The sequence below is a fragment of the Camelus ferus genome, chromosome 26, assembly GCF_009834535.1.
Source record: "Camelus ferus isolate YT-003-E chromosome 26, BCGSAC_Cfer_1.0, whole genome shotgun sequence".
Classification (NCBI taxonomy): domain Eukaryota; kingdom Metazoa; phylum Chordata; class Mammalia; order Artiodactyla; family Camelidae; genus Camelus; species Camelus ferus.
In genome coordinates this window covers 17343969-17358980 of record NC_045721.1, presented here as the reverse complement: position 1 = coordinate 17358980, position 15012 = coordinate 17343969, and the positions used below count along the sequence as shown (strand labels likewise).

Sequence of the window (15012 nt, the reverse complement as noted above, 5' to 3'; positions counted from 1 at the left end):
ATTCTTACATAAATCTTAGTTTGTTTTTCTCCTCAATCTACATATAGCTGCTATGCAGATATATCTTTTAAATTTTTGAACAGAGGCCATGCTAATGATGTTAAAAGTTAGCAACCAATATTTAATGACCTTTTCGATCTTGTAAGATGGCACAAGTCTAAATACATACATCTAATTAATTAAGTTCATTGAAAGACATGCAATAAACCACACTCAAGATGCAGTTACCTTTAATTTTGGTGAACTTATCTCCTGTTGATAAGAGTATTTAGGGAGGAGCAGAGATGAGGAGGGCTGGGTAGGCTGATAAAGTGTAGGGACCAGGTCAGAGCCAGTGGCCAAGGAGGAATGAAAGGGAGGGGAGGAAAGCAGACAGCTGGGAAGAGGTGTAGACGTTCGCTCTCCCGAAGAAGATGAAGATGGCTTAAATATTGAGGAAAGACAAGATGTGGTTATGCTTATGTTCAGAACAAGGCTACATGGTTTTTAGAGAATATCTCCCACAGCTAAATAATTTGAAAGTTACCAAATATTCTAGGGTGTGACGTTTTTCTTGCTTTAAAAGCATTAACCTTTTCTTTTGAATTTGATTCAAAATCCCTAATGGGTATGGTCAGTTTCATTTTTTTCTGATATAAGCATGTGGAGATAAGAACCCCCACAGTCTACAATTTTATAATGTACTTATATGATGGGTCCTTCTAAACATGTAGGAAAAAAGTATAAAACCCTGCAATGATTCTTTGTAACTTGTTTGTGAAGTAGTTCACAATTTACAGTTAGTTTGTTACAAAGTGAGGGAAGTTATGCTCTCTGCCTGTGCGCGCGCCTGCGTTCAGCAGAGCCCGAGCTGGCTGTGAAACTCACCCCCTGAGTCTGAACACCACACCGGCCTGCGGTACTGCCTGCAACAGGCAGTGGCAGTTCCTGGGAACCAAGCCACATATCCACTCACATCTTAAAACTGATTAAATTGAAGGGAAAATTAGTTATTTAAGTAACTGACTTACAAACATGTTTGACTTACTGCAGTGAATGAATGATCTCTATTATTGAGCAGTGTGTTTATTTTATACAAATGCAGGCATGCTTGGTTCTTTGTCCAGATGACATTTTCTCACCTGGTTGGGGAACAGCCAAGACTCGGGGTTTTGTGGGTGTCCAGTGACCTTCTGAGCACTCACCATATTTAATCCCAAGAATACTCTGTATAGGACATCTACATTTGTTATTGGTAAGATCTTAGTAGGAAATTACGGGATTTTAAAAATGATTTTCATTTTTAAAGATTTCTAAATTGAGGAGCCATGGAGGAAAGTGACTTACATAGTGACATAATATAAATCATTCATTTTGGTTCATAATTTCAATATCTGCCAGTAATCATATTTGCTTTTTAATTCACAGATTATGTGTTTGAGATATCAAGGGGTTTTCTTCTGTTGTTGTTGTTTTTTTAAAGAGAGAGACCCTCTAGAGCTAGAGATTCAGAGTATTTTCCCTCTTTATTGATTAAAATCATTGCCCAAGGTTCTTTGTTTGTAAAGTGAAAATGCAAGACTCAACTCTTAAGTAGTCCCCAGCATTAAGAAATGACTTCTTCAGAAACAGTTGAAAGGGAACTAGGGTATGATTTTTCCTTTCTGCTCGCTCTTTCTTTCTCCCTTTCTTTCTTTCTCCCTTTCTCCCTCTCTTTCTTTCTTCTGCTACTATATCAAGGATATGCTACATAGTTTTCTCCTCCTGGAGGTGAACTTCTCTTTGTGTGTATCAATTTCCTCATCTCTAAAGTGGGGATAATGTCTGATAATGTCTAACCCATCCTGTTGAGTTTTGAAAAGTAAAACATGGTAGTGTTCTTAGAAAACTGAAACTCAGTAAGAGCTCAACTATTAACTATTATGATTCATTTTAAAATTAGAAAGACTTTAAATTATAAAGAATGTTTAAATCTGGATTGATAGTAATAAGTAAATAATGGACTCTTATCACGTATTTACATCATCTTATTGAAGTCTGGTGTGTTGCTCTCCATCCCTCCCCCCTCACCTTATATAAGGCTTGTGTTTCTTGCCTGGAAGACTTCTAAGGCCATGTCAGAGTTGATGTTTGTTGATATGGTTAACTACTAGCTAACTGTAGTGAGAATGGTTAGTTCTTCAGGAGTTAGGCAAAATTAGAATACCTCGGTACTGGTTTTTGCTGCATTGCTGTCCTCCTGAGGGGTCCTAGGATCTGTGGGGCTGGCTACTGGATATTTTAAGCGGTCAGGTTCCCTTTCCTCTTCCTCCTCTTCAATGTGCAGGCATGGTGTCACCTCTGTGCCATCATGGCCGCACCACAAGGCGTCTGGTCCTTGAGATTCCGGCCCTCTTCGGATGCCTGCCGTAACCCCCTCAGACATCTCCTCATCTTCCTCTCCAATGACAGGGAGGGTTTTGGACAAGGGACCCAGATGAGTATGTGCGAGGCTCACAAACTTATCACCTAGGACTTCAGGTACTTTTTCAGGGCTTGCAAAGCCCTTTCTCACTTTTGTCAGATCCGCAAACTTGTTTAGAGGAGTCTTTCTCGGATCCTGAAGTGGCGTTGCTGCAGGAGGCAGGACCGCAGCTGAGGTCACACCCGCTTGGGGGAAAGGCAGCGGAGAGGAAGGTGATTTGGCCGGTGCAGATGCGGGAGGCAATGGGAGGAGAACAGAGGGTTCCTCCTTAATTTCAAGGCTGATCTCCTCTAGGAGATTTGGTTTGGCTTGGTCAGCTGATAAAGCTACAGCAGCAAGCTTCTCTAATTCTTCCAAGAAGTTGTCCAGAAAAGAAGGTGGTGTTGGGGCCAAAGGCTTTGCCGGTGGACACTTGGCTGTCAGGGACAGCCACCCCTGGGCGAGTCCCTGGAAAGCACCTCTATCTGGGCCAGATGAAACTTTGTGCAGGGGAAGGGGGACAGGTTCACTGGAAGCCAACTTAGAAATGAGCAGGGATTATGAAGTTAAAAAAACCCATGAAAATAATAATAATGCATCAAAACACAGAGACAGACAAATGCAGAAATGTATGATAGTGAATATAAAAAATATTTTATGCTGTGGTCTAGATTTGATGATATTTTGCTAGATTTAAATACATAAAATCATTAGCATGGTAATTAGAGAGCTAACTGTAGAAATGAAACTCTACTAGTATTTGGAATAAGTCTTAAATGCTAGATGACAAGATAAAGCTGTCATAGAGATTGTAAGAACAGACAGCAAAATCTTAAGAGATTTAATTTAATAGACTACCTCTTTGAAACTAGGTTTCCAGATATTGATTTAGTACAAATGACTCTGAAATAATGTGAATGTAGAATGAAAACCAATAACTAAACCTTTTTTATTCCCAGAATTTGTTTAGTGTTCTTTCTTCATGTGCTAAATCTTTTGACCTGCCATCATTTTCTCACTTACGTTTTGCAAGGTGGTTGTCTAACATAGGGCATAAAATATTTCTACGTCATTATACGTTGACACATTTCTAAATGAGTAAGTTCTGAAAAAAAATTTCAAGAACAGAAACCCATGATCAAAATGAGACTGAACTTATAGAACCACCACTTCAACGTTAAAAAAAAAAAAAAAAAAGACTTGGAAGTCACTGATAACGTAGAAAGGGAGCCTGTGATGTGAATGGGGGTAAACTTCTGCTAGGACTTCCACGCCCTCTTTCTCGAGCCTGACGTTTTGTGTAAACCAGTGGAGGTCTAAATTATGAAGTTTCATCTCCTGAACATGAAACATACTTCCGTATATTTTAATATTATTGCTGTATTTTGAATATATTGAACAAAACAGAATTTTCATGTAAACTTATTAAAAGCAGCTCCAGACGTGCTGCCTAGTAACCTTCTAATACATTTATCTATTGCTGGTGGACCAGGACCAATGCGACACGCCACACATGTGAAGGCCTTGAACGAGGCTGGTGGTGGAAGACATTTTACTTTCGTCCTTTGCAGGTAGATGGTTTGGGTTGGGAAAGAAAAGATCTTCAAGAAAGATTTGGAGATGCACTTCCTAGCTTATGGTTTAGGGTGAGCTTTCACTCGTGCCCTCAGCACTCTTGGTCGGAGGACCTTGGTAAGTGTCTGTGCAAAGCGCATTCTCCACCTCACTTTTGATTTCTGTCTCCCATGATGGGAATGGGACTTTAATGGAATTTATTTAGCTTTTTAAAGAAGGAAATGTGATGTCACGTCACCATGGGGTGAGATAAATGAGACAAAGTGTCGCAAAACTCATGTGAGCATCCTTACAGAAGATTCCAGACTACAGGCTGCATAGCACATCTAGTGCTGGCAATATCCTGCGGCTGAGGGAGAAGGGTCTTTAAACCCCATTACAGACATGACACCTGCCGCTGCTACTGCTCAGAGCTTTTACCGCCACAGTCACTAACAAACATGTTAACAGGTTCGAAGTGCTCAGCTTTACAATGGGGCTTGGTTCTGCTGAAAGTTAAATTAAGTATCCTGAGATAACCTCTATCACAAAAATATACCTTTAATACAAACATCAGATAATTATCTTGTCTTCCCAGAGCATGAGAATTGGATTCTACTAGACTAAAAGCAGAAAAATCAGAAACAATATCAACTCATATATGTATGTACATAAAGATCGTATGTCAAGAAACATGATGTGTGCCCAAGAGTGATTCATAAATTACAATGAATTCCTTCCTCTGTTTGCAAATATCGGTTAGAAAATAGGATATTTAAGATTTAGTGTACTTTGGGTGTCATGGTTTAGAAGTACCTTACAGTTCTTTTTCTGAAAATGATTCAGTTCAACACTACCAAGAGGTTTCCTTCATTAAGCCAATGACATCATAGCATAGATTACCAGTTGGGATGCAACCGTTAAGTTTTTTTTTTTTTTCAATTTATGGACATAAGCTTTTCAACATATTTTTTCCCCAGCAGTGAGACTAAAACACTAATTAGTTATTAGTGACATTTGTACATTTCTCTGTTTATAAAATGTAAAATCTGGTATTCTAAGAAAAGACTTAGGCAACTGAAAATACATTTAAATCATATTCACAACAACGATTAAAACATTGTGATCTAAGATGTTACATTGCCAATATCAATTAGGACATTATGGAAGAATTTCTTAAATTTTAAATAAGCCTTTATAGATATGTGCTTATTCTTTCTTATAAACTTTTATTTGAAAGTACAGTTGCTTTGAGATTTATCTGGTAGTTCTTTTAAGATGACTGCATGGTCATACAATGGTCATATATAAGACAAATCTATGGATGAAGATTCTTTCCTGTTTATCAGTAGGAACTACTAAAGGAAAGATGCTGATCTCTAAATGCTGAGCTCTGGTAGAGAAGCAAATATACTAAGCATGATTCTGGAAAAGTTTATAAGCAAGCAAACAAAGTTGGAAAGCCCCAAACTGTTCCATTATCCAGTGATAAAGGATTGAGAGTAATGACCCAGCACCTGAAACCCAGTCTTCAAAGAAAAATAGAATAAATAAAAAGGCTAGCCTTAGCCCTTTTAAAAGAAAATGCTTCTCTTTAGATAGTAGATTCTTTAGGTAGTTTCCCTTTCTGTAGCTTAAACCTTTATGCCAGCACCCATAAGAAAAAACAGAGTATACTGACGTGACCCGGCACTCACACCTAGAAACATAACGTGTAAATCTTCGCTTTGCGGTAGGTAACGATGTTGTAGTCTAATGCTCTAAAATCACATACTGATGATCTTACTGCAAGCTCCTAAATATTATATTAATATTCTAGGATGTCTTCTTACCTTGTTTGAACTTAAGCTGTGGATTCTATCACTAGAATAGCTGTGGGGTATTGGCGGGTCCGGGTAATCCTCAGCACCTTTGGTTGTGTTCTTCTTGATGACTTCTACGTAGGAAACAGGGAAGATGCCTTGTCTGTTGGTTCCTGGAATTTTACCTTCATACCAGTTTTGATCAACTCTTTTAAGAAGAATAACTCTGTCTCCCTGTAATGAATATTAGGAAAATGCATTATAAATAGAGATATGATAACATAAAAATTATAATTGTCGATGTTTTCTAATAAACAATAGTTTTCCACCTGGGAAAGTCTTATACCTCCGGTGTTTTGTTTTGTTTTCACATATTGAAATTTAGGGACGTTGTTCTGGCTTGCACATGCGTTAACTTGATTTTTATGCTAACTAAAAACAGTGTGTTTGTGGCCCATCAGACATACGTTGTACATCTGCTTTAATTATTAAAGAAAAGGGCACATTGACTAGAAGAATGTACATGTTAAACTAAAGATTTTGATCAAGATAGACACATACATGCATATATTATGTAGATTAATGCATTATTCATATAATGGAATATTATACAGAAACTAGACAGAGTGAATCAGGCCTACATGTATCAATATACAGAAATTATAAAAATAGATGTTAAGGAAAAGAATAAAGTTGCTGAATGATAAAAGTTTTCTGTAATTTTACTCATTGAATAATGTATATATTTAAATATAAAAATATGTATCTGTGTAGGTATGCATGAGTATATTGCGGGTATTTATGGAGTAAAATTACCTAGTAACATTTTATTTCTTCAAAAATTTGAAGCATTGTGGTAAAATGTTAGCATTTAAAAATCTTTCTTTTAAGAAATAAAATTATTGACATATGCAAAAAAATAAATAAACAAACCACACAAAAACAAATGTGTAGATAAGGAGGACAGAGTAGTGGTTAAAAAAAAAAAAAGATTAAATGTCTCTTCCGAGGACGCCAATGCTAGTCCTCCCCTGACGATAAGACCCCCTTCCCAGGTGCCAAGGCCACGCTGACTCACCGTATGTGTGCTGATCTCTGGGTTTTCTTTTTTGAAACCTTGAAGGAATGTACTGACTTGTTAATGTTCTTTGTGGTAACAAGATAGAAGACTGTGCTGGAAACCATGCTTCTCCCGAGCAGCGCCTCAGAGCAACCCAGGAAGCTGGCTTCTGGGCTAGTCCTCAGTTTGGCTCAAATAAAACTCTTTTCTATTCTCCCCAGAAAGAAATGTCTTCTTTACTTTAGGACCATTTGATTCCAAGATAAAAGAGAAGTAAATATTGGTACATCTCTTTTTTTAAACTTTGAAAATAAGGCAGCAGAACAAAAATACTTGGAAGTGTGTTAAAGTGCTATTTCTTTTGCTGTTTTCACATGTGCAGCTCCTGACATTCACCCCGTGGCTCCCCTCGACAGGCTTTGGAGCCTCCCAGGCTAAACCATGGAGGGAAGGTGTCTCTGAGAAGCTGTGCCTCCCAAGGCGGCCTCATCGGGAAGGAGCGGTAGGTAACTGACTCGGGGCAGCCTCACAGACTCCTTTGCAGAAAATGAGGAAGACACAAACACGTCTAAGGCAGAAACGACCTATTTTAGTTTTGAAAATACACAGCCTCCCAAATGCACCAATGAAGAGAGCAGGCTACCTTTCTCAGCGAGAGCTCCACGTTTGTGTCAGCACTGAAATTGTACTTGGCTACAGCTTCTCCGATCTCTCCGGGCTGGGCTGGGGGAGGTGGTCTCGCTGGCTGCGCTTTTTCAGGAGGTGTGAGTTTCTACAAAGGAGAACAGTTATTTATTCTCGACCTGTGGTGACTCTGGAAACCACCACGTAACAGGGAAGGGGAAAGGACTTACCTCCACGTACGAGATTGGGAAAATGCCCACTCTCCCGTGGTGCTCTCCCTCATACCAATTTTGATCAATTTTCCTGAGGATGTAGACAGTATCTCCTTTCTTAAATGACAGCTCCCTGGAAGAAATACGTTTAAATGTTTTTCTTGATGTATAGCAATTATTCTTAAGATCAGTATTTGCACTAGATCTGTATTTTGGCTGGGAAATATACTTCTGATATTGAAAAATCTGTCAAGCCCAATTAGATAAGGATTTTTCTTGAACATTTTTAGAATTCACTTGTACCATTTTAACTTAGGAAATGATTTCATAAAGGACAAGTATAAATGTCACGTCTGATTTAAATCACAGGCAGATTAATATGAAATTTAAAGGCGGGGACAGACTATTGCTAACTATTCATTGGTGTGTAGTATAGGAGTTGTGAAGCTTGACATAGTAATAGATTCATTCTGCACTGATTACTCGTTACGCTGCACTAGTTAGCTAGTTACTCACTTCTCTCTCTCTTCTGTCTTCTTTTGATATGCTGAAGCTTACAGTAGGGAAATCAATATCATTTAGCCTTAGCACAGAAGTGCCAACTTGAGAAAAAGTTTTATTTGTGGATCCTTGAAGCTGGTTGACAGGCATTTAAGTAGAATGTCTTGATAATGAATTTATTTTGTGAAACAGAAGAGATTTTGTACTTTTATTTTTCAGTGAGGCACAAAGATAAACATTTTCTTAATTGAAGTATAGTTGACATGTAACACTACATTCGTTTCAGGTGTACCACATAATGGTTCAATATTTGTATCTATTGCAAAATGATCACCACAAGAAGTCAAGTTAACCCTCGTCACCACACGTAGCTACAAATTGTTTTTCTTGTGCTGAGAACCTTTAAGGTTTATTCTCTTAGCAGCTTTCAATTATGCAATACAGTATTATTGACGACAGTCACAGAGACAAATGTGTTTAAAGTGCAAAGACATGCACAGATTGCTTGTGGCCTCCTTTACATCTTTTGTTTTTTAAAAATAAAAATATTTTCAAGATATTAACTACCCTTTTCCATTTTGGCTGCTTCTAAGGAGACAGTGGGTAAATTTGGGTATTTAATTTTAGGATTATAAAGGCATTATTCATCAGGAATCATTTATGCCTAAATTCTCACCCTCACTGCTTCAGTTTTTCATGGCTTCATCCTCCAGGTAATTGTGTCCATGTTATTTTGCTTCCACAATTGTATCTTGTTGGAGGGTACTTACTTTGGCCAAGAGCCCCACTCCCCCACACATCTGCCTTCCCACTCCCAAATCTATATTTTTTTAGTTCAGAATCTTGAGCTGGCTCATTTATGTGTGCAGAATATATAATGGAGAGGGGTTTATATCAGATGTAGAATATTTCTCATTGCTTAAAAGAATTAATTGAAAAAAATACCACTGCATAGTAAAAAGAATTATTACACATTTAGAAGTGCTAAAACCTTCACAATGAAAATGTGTTAAATTTTCAGTAGCCTTCAAAACGAAAAGGATTCACATTCAAACACAATACTTCCCTCTTTTAGGCAAGTGCCTGATGTAGAAAATAACACCCAAAATGTTTAATATTTACAGTCCAGCAGTTTTATTTATGCTAGTTACGGTTTGTTTCTGGAAATGAGACTAGGAAGCTTACCTTTAAAAAAAGAAAAGTAAATAAGAGACAACTAATTTATTTTTCTTTTAAATATGAAAGGAAATCTTTTCTATGTGTGAAGACTTGTATTTAAATTTGTGAAGCCATCAAGAAAAAGGACAGGGGTTTTACTCTCCAGTTTTCAAAATTGTGTCTGTCTCATCTCAGGATTTCTGAGTCCCATTTTGATAAGTTTGCTCCACCCCAACCCCCACCACATCTGAATAGGGCCACTGACAATCTTTGGGGCTGGCATTGTACCTCTTTTTCCTATTTAACAATCAAGACATTATGTTTAGTGAGTTCCTTAGGTATATTTTTAAAATTAAACTTCTTGTATAAGGTAAAGAAGGATAGCCTTTAAAACAGACAGTTACTTAAAACAGACATATCTGTCTCTTGTTCATAAGATGTCAGGCACAAAAAGCACTCACATCTCTTGTGGGACATTTGGTCCTGTCCAAAACATCCATAAGACATTTGGTCCATGACAAAAGGTCCTTGATATTTCATCCTGTCCGGAACCATTTGGCATGGACCAAATATGCTCATAGACATTTGAGATAGGACCAAATTTCAAGGACGTGGCGTGGACCAAATGTCTTATGGATGTTTTGGGCAGGACCAATGTCTGCTAACCCTCACATCTAGCTAATGATTGAAATGACTTTAAAGTGTAGCTAGTCTTCCTGTAACTTTCAGGGCTTCTGGGTGTGTGAGCCTTTGAGCTGCATGAGTCATGCATAACCTTGAGTTTTGTGTCAGGCAGGGAGCGGTGTGGGGATGATGGACAATCCCTCTTTACATGTCCTGAGAACAGGACAAGAGGAATGTGATTAAGCTGCCATTGGATAAATTTATTGATGGTATGAGGGAAACAATTTTTTTTTCCCTCACTAACACTATGGGATGGCTTCCATGGACAATAATTCAGTCCACTTCTCTGAAAGCTTATACGATTAGATTTTGTTGGTTGAGGAAGACCTTTGTGAAAGGGAGGAGTGGTGCAGACAACCCTTCAGACAGGCTGTGCCCTCCCTGCGGGCAGCTTGTGGGAGGGTGGGTTTCCCTGAATTTTTGCCAACTCCGGGCATTCACGATGAGCACGTGGCCTTGGAGGAGGGTGAGGGGCTTAGCACTTGGAGCAAACGAAATCCAGTGACACTGTCAACATTACAAACACATTTCCTCTGCACTGCACCTCATCTTTCTTTCCATGCTTGTTTCTAATTAAGGTTTCTCAAAACACCTATTCCTCAGGGCTTCATACACGTAAGGACACTTCTGATTGATTGTCACAAAGAAGAAGTGAAATTTATATGTTTTATATCATTATTTTATAAAACCGACATGCCTCGCATGAATTATCACACCATATGCAAAGAATAGTAGTTAGGATCAGAGTGTAGTAGAAACAGAGCAGACGTTATTTATCCCATCAAAAAAGATGTATGCTTTCCTTCAGGATTTTTTTTAACCCCAGATTTCAGCCATGTTCAACATCTTCACTTCTAAATAGCATTTTCTTATTTAGTTCATTCCCAAAAACTGAGTGATTTTATTTTTATACATCTGCCAGAGACAGATTCTACAACTATTCATTAATATAACATGCATTTTTATGAATAAATGCTTTGGTTATTATATATATCCAGTCTAAACAGCACAGTTTAATTTAATGCCAGTAGCTTGAATTCTAATGGAGACTAGACTTTCTTAGGTCTGTGACATGGGCCACGACAGAGCTGGAAGACTGCTGCCTGTTGAAGCCTACTCATGTGCTTACTACTGGCCTTCCACATGCCTAACTTCCTAAAGAAAAAGGGTGAAAAATAAAAAGTTGCAACACAGGAGTGTGAAAACAGCAACATCAAAAAACCACAGGATAGAACTTTGTTCGGCATCTCTAAGCTCTGAGTATTGAGAAGTAGGAGACCTTCCTACAGAAGTCTTTGTGCACCATTCTAGTCTTTAAATGCAAACTATCTTCGATGCAGTTGGATAGCATCAAGTTCTCCCACTCAGCGCTAATTACTCCCCCACACTTTATTTTTACTTCATTCTTGACACGAAAATTCTAGAAGCAAAGATCCTTAATTTCGTTTTGTTTTTTCCTATCCTTTTGGACTCATTGTGTTCTAAGATGTTTAGTGTAATTTAAAACCCAGTGTTTCACAACTAAACTCAAAATGAAAATAAAATTACCCGCATCCCAATTAATTCAGAAGGAACCGTTTAATTAGAGTAGATTAGGTCTTCTTTCAAACTTAACACATCCCATTGCAATATTTATCTTTTAAAGTATTACTAAAGTATTAAAAGTCAACTTAAATCATATGATTTATCTTACTTACTTGGATGTCTGAGCCTTAAAATCGTAAACAGCTTTTGCAGGCAGTTTCTGAAAGGAAGGAAATGGTTAGCAATAACTTAAAATTTGGGTTTCCTATAGGAAAGCATTTTCATGTGAATTAAAGAAAAATGAAACCTCAAGGAGTGATTAAACATATACAGTGTAAATCATGTATGCAATTTATCAATAAATCGATTAGTTCATTTAGATATTTAAACTATAACAGGAAAATAACAGGTAATATTCGACATAACTGTTGAACATCATATTTCGTCTTAGGAACTGAGGTAATTTATCCCATAAAATGGGAATAAGATGCCTGCAGAGGATTTGGTCGTAGGATAATTTTGGCTTTTCCTGGGATAATTGTTGGGGGTCAGTCGCTGTATGCCCTAAGTATTGACCCAACTCCTTCTGAATTATAAAAAAAAGAACTGGAAAAAGTCATGAGGGAAATCATCACCTCTTTTACTGAACACTTATAGTAGCAAAGGACTATTAGCCAGTTGTCAATGGGAGGCTAGACAGTGGCCAGAAGTATGGGCTTGGTCACCTTGCATTCCCTGGAGAGCTCAGGAGTTCTTCAGCACGTGGGAAACCAGCTGCTCACTTTGAGTCAGGATATGATGTGACACGTGCCCCTCTGAAGCTTTGGGGCCCACAGATCTGCCTCGGGCACCTGTGGCTACGACTTCTGCTCTTTTTCCCTGATTCCACTAATGCCCTCACCTCACTCTCTTTCCCTGTGATTCTGGTGAATTTTGGACAACTTCCTGACTTCTTTGGGAGTCCCAAAGGTAGGGACTACATCAGACACCTGTAAAGATCCTTCTGGAGTAGCTGCCAGTCTAAGACCAGCCTTCAGTTTCTATCACACCTTTGTGGGTCCAAGACAGTAAGAACCAGACCTCCAGCCCTGGCTCAGGACAGTGGACAAAGAGCTAGCTGGTAGGTGGCTCTCAGGGGCAACGGTGTTTTTTTCCCCTCCCAGGATTCTCTCCAACAAAAGCAGGTGAGCAAAAATTATTTCTGTAGGATTTGTATTGACTTGTAACATAGCTGACCAAGGGCTTTCCCCTACATCACTGGGCCAGAAGTTCGTACAGGGGACACCTTCTTCCTCCAAGGGATGGCCCAGCTCAGGACTCTTTTAGACCCAGCTGTTAATCCCTGGGTGTCAGGTCAACACCCACAGAGACCTCACTGTCAAAACTGGACCACAACTAGGGGAGACCTACAACTAGGCTCCAAGTGCAAACGGCTGCAAGTCCTTTGCTCAGGCTCCAGGGGAAAGTGTTTGTAGTTTCTCCGTTGTCATTTGGTGTTTTTAATCTGGCTTTGGATGTAACTTTGACTGGCAAGTGCTTTATCAAGCATATTGTTGAAAGAGACTCAAATGCTATTAAATGGACTACCTCTTTTTCTGGAGTTCCTCTTCTTTCCCTTGGGGCGCCTCTCCCCAGGTCAGTCAGGGCGGATGAGTAACTTCTAGGGGACTCATGGTCTATTGGAAAGGACAGGGCCAGAGTCAGTATCCACTTAATCAAAAGCAGACTTGTTTAGCCATGCTCCTTGGTGGCAACTCTTTTCCTCTTCAAATTGAAGAGACATCTCACTGGAAAACATGGGTCTAAAACCCATAGGTAACTATAAAGTTGTGGTATCAGACACAAAAACAGAGCATTTCAAGAGAATAAATACCCACGGTTGCAGAAGTGTTATGCTCGTAAATAGAAATATAATTGTTACGCTGCTGACATAATTCTACTGAGTACCCAGTATAGACAGTTCATAGTTAGATTTTTCACCTCAAGGATTCCATACTTTCTATACTTTTTGCCACCAGTTTATAATGGCTGTAATAGGGCCTATACAAGATGGAGAACATAGCAACAATTTATGAAAACGGAAACATTTTGTGGCACAATTTAAGAATGTAGTAATGAAAAAGAGAGAAAAAGAAAGTGTGGTGATGACAGAACTATGGTCATGTCCCTCCTTTCCTGTTTCTAACTACTTACTGAGTCTGAAGGTGTCATCTTAAGGCTTAAGACTTAAAAGGCCATTATCTATTGCTTTCCTCTGTGCTCAGCTGTCTTATCAGAAAGTAAATATTTATTCCGAGAAACAAGGGGATAAAGAGTCTCTCAACAGAAGGTGTCATATTAGTTGTCAAATTGCTTATGACCTAACTACTGCGTTGTTTTCGTTCACCATAAAACAAAGTATAAATAATTAATTACATTACAAAATCATGATTGCAGACTATCTCTTAATAATATCTTGTATCTTTTGCATTTATATGTGGAAGTGTTAACTAAAGGCTAAAAGTATTCGAGTAGTCTATGTTACAGAATTTTACCAGTATAACTCGATCAAAATTTGTAAGTTTTTTCTCTTATTCCTTCAATAAACTTAGTTGTATTAAATTTAAAAAGCATTAAAAATAAAATACACCCATCTATAAAAGAATGACTGATGCTGATCCATTAAAAGAAAACATTGCTTAAAGGTTTTGACTGCTTCGACTATAAGGAAGAATTGTCTGCTCTTAGCAGCTGGGATGTCAGTTACAAGACATATAAGGATAACTGTCTGCCTCCCTGTCAGTGGTGAATTCCACAGTCTTTAGGTTTAGGGAGGCAGCATGGCCACAGATATTTCAAGTAAAATTTAACCAGTTATTTTCACAAATGCAAGAGGATTATGTGCAGTATATTTTCCATTTTTAATTAATATACATTTATGATTGTGAGGGCTTTCATAGTGATCATAAATTTCAAATTATTTTTAGTAATCCTTCAAATTTAAACTATTTTTGGATTGGGCTAAAGAAAATTCAAAATTAAATATTTTATTAAAAAACAAAATACCCTTTAAATGCATTTCAAAACCCTCTCAGATCCTGTTTCAATATTGTACTCTATCGGTACAGAAAGTTTAGATACGATTATATTAGGATATTGAATAACTGGAAAAGGTAGCTAATTTATTTAAAAATTAGGTTGCGACATGTCTCAATCAGTGAAAATTTCAAATTGTTGACATTGATTTAAAAATTTGCATTTATTGTTTTTGAAACATGTTGTGTAGTATAAATGAAAGCAAAGGGAAGTACGAATTAGATAAAAAAGTCTGACTGGTAACTAAAAACTGGGGCCATATATATTATATTAATATGAAACCTGAATTACATTTCTTTTTTGCCTATAGAGATTATATTCTTTACTGCAAATTGTGAATTACAAGAGTTTGAATCTTGTTTCTGCTGCCTACTCTCTGTGTGACCTCGGTCAGAT

The 15012-nt window shown here is 37.9% G+C and overlaps 2 protein-coding genes across 24 annotated transcripts in view; one reads left to right on the top strand and one right to left on the bottom strand.

The window, feature by feature from the left end:
- LOC102510351 (sorbin and SH3 domain-containing protein 2) overlaps positions 1–15012 on the bottom strand; it is a 185901-nt gene that overhangs the window by 16769 nt on the left and 154120 nt on the right. For all 23 annotated transcript variants that reach the window (XM_032468735.1, XM_014553908.2, XM_032468723.1 and 20 more), the window contains 5 exons: positions 13129–13217; positions 11715–11761; positions 7693–7807; positions 7482–7610; positions 5809–6012 (listed from right to left, as the gene is read on the bottom strand). In XM_032468735.1, coding sequence (XP_032324626.1) covers positions 5809–6012; positions 7482–7610; positions 7693–7807; positions 11715–11761; positions 13129–13217 — 584 coding nt within the window. The remainder of the gene's footprint in view (positions 1–5808; positions 6013–7481; positions 7611–7692; positions 7808–11714; positions 11762–13128; positions 13218–15012) is intronic.
- Positions 1–15012, top strand: part of C26H4orf47 (chromosome 26 C4orf47 homolog) — a 137803-nt gene that overhangs the window by 120334 nt on the left and 2457 nt on the right. Inside the window, exon 7 of the mRNA XM_032468747.1 lies at positions 7221–7340. Within this exon, the coding sequence (XP_032324638.1) occupies positions 7221–7340 (120 nt within the window). The remainder of the gene's footprint in view (positions 1–7220; positions 7341–15012) is intronic.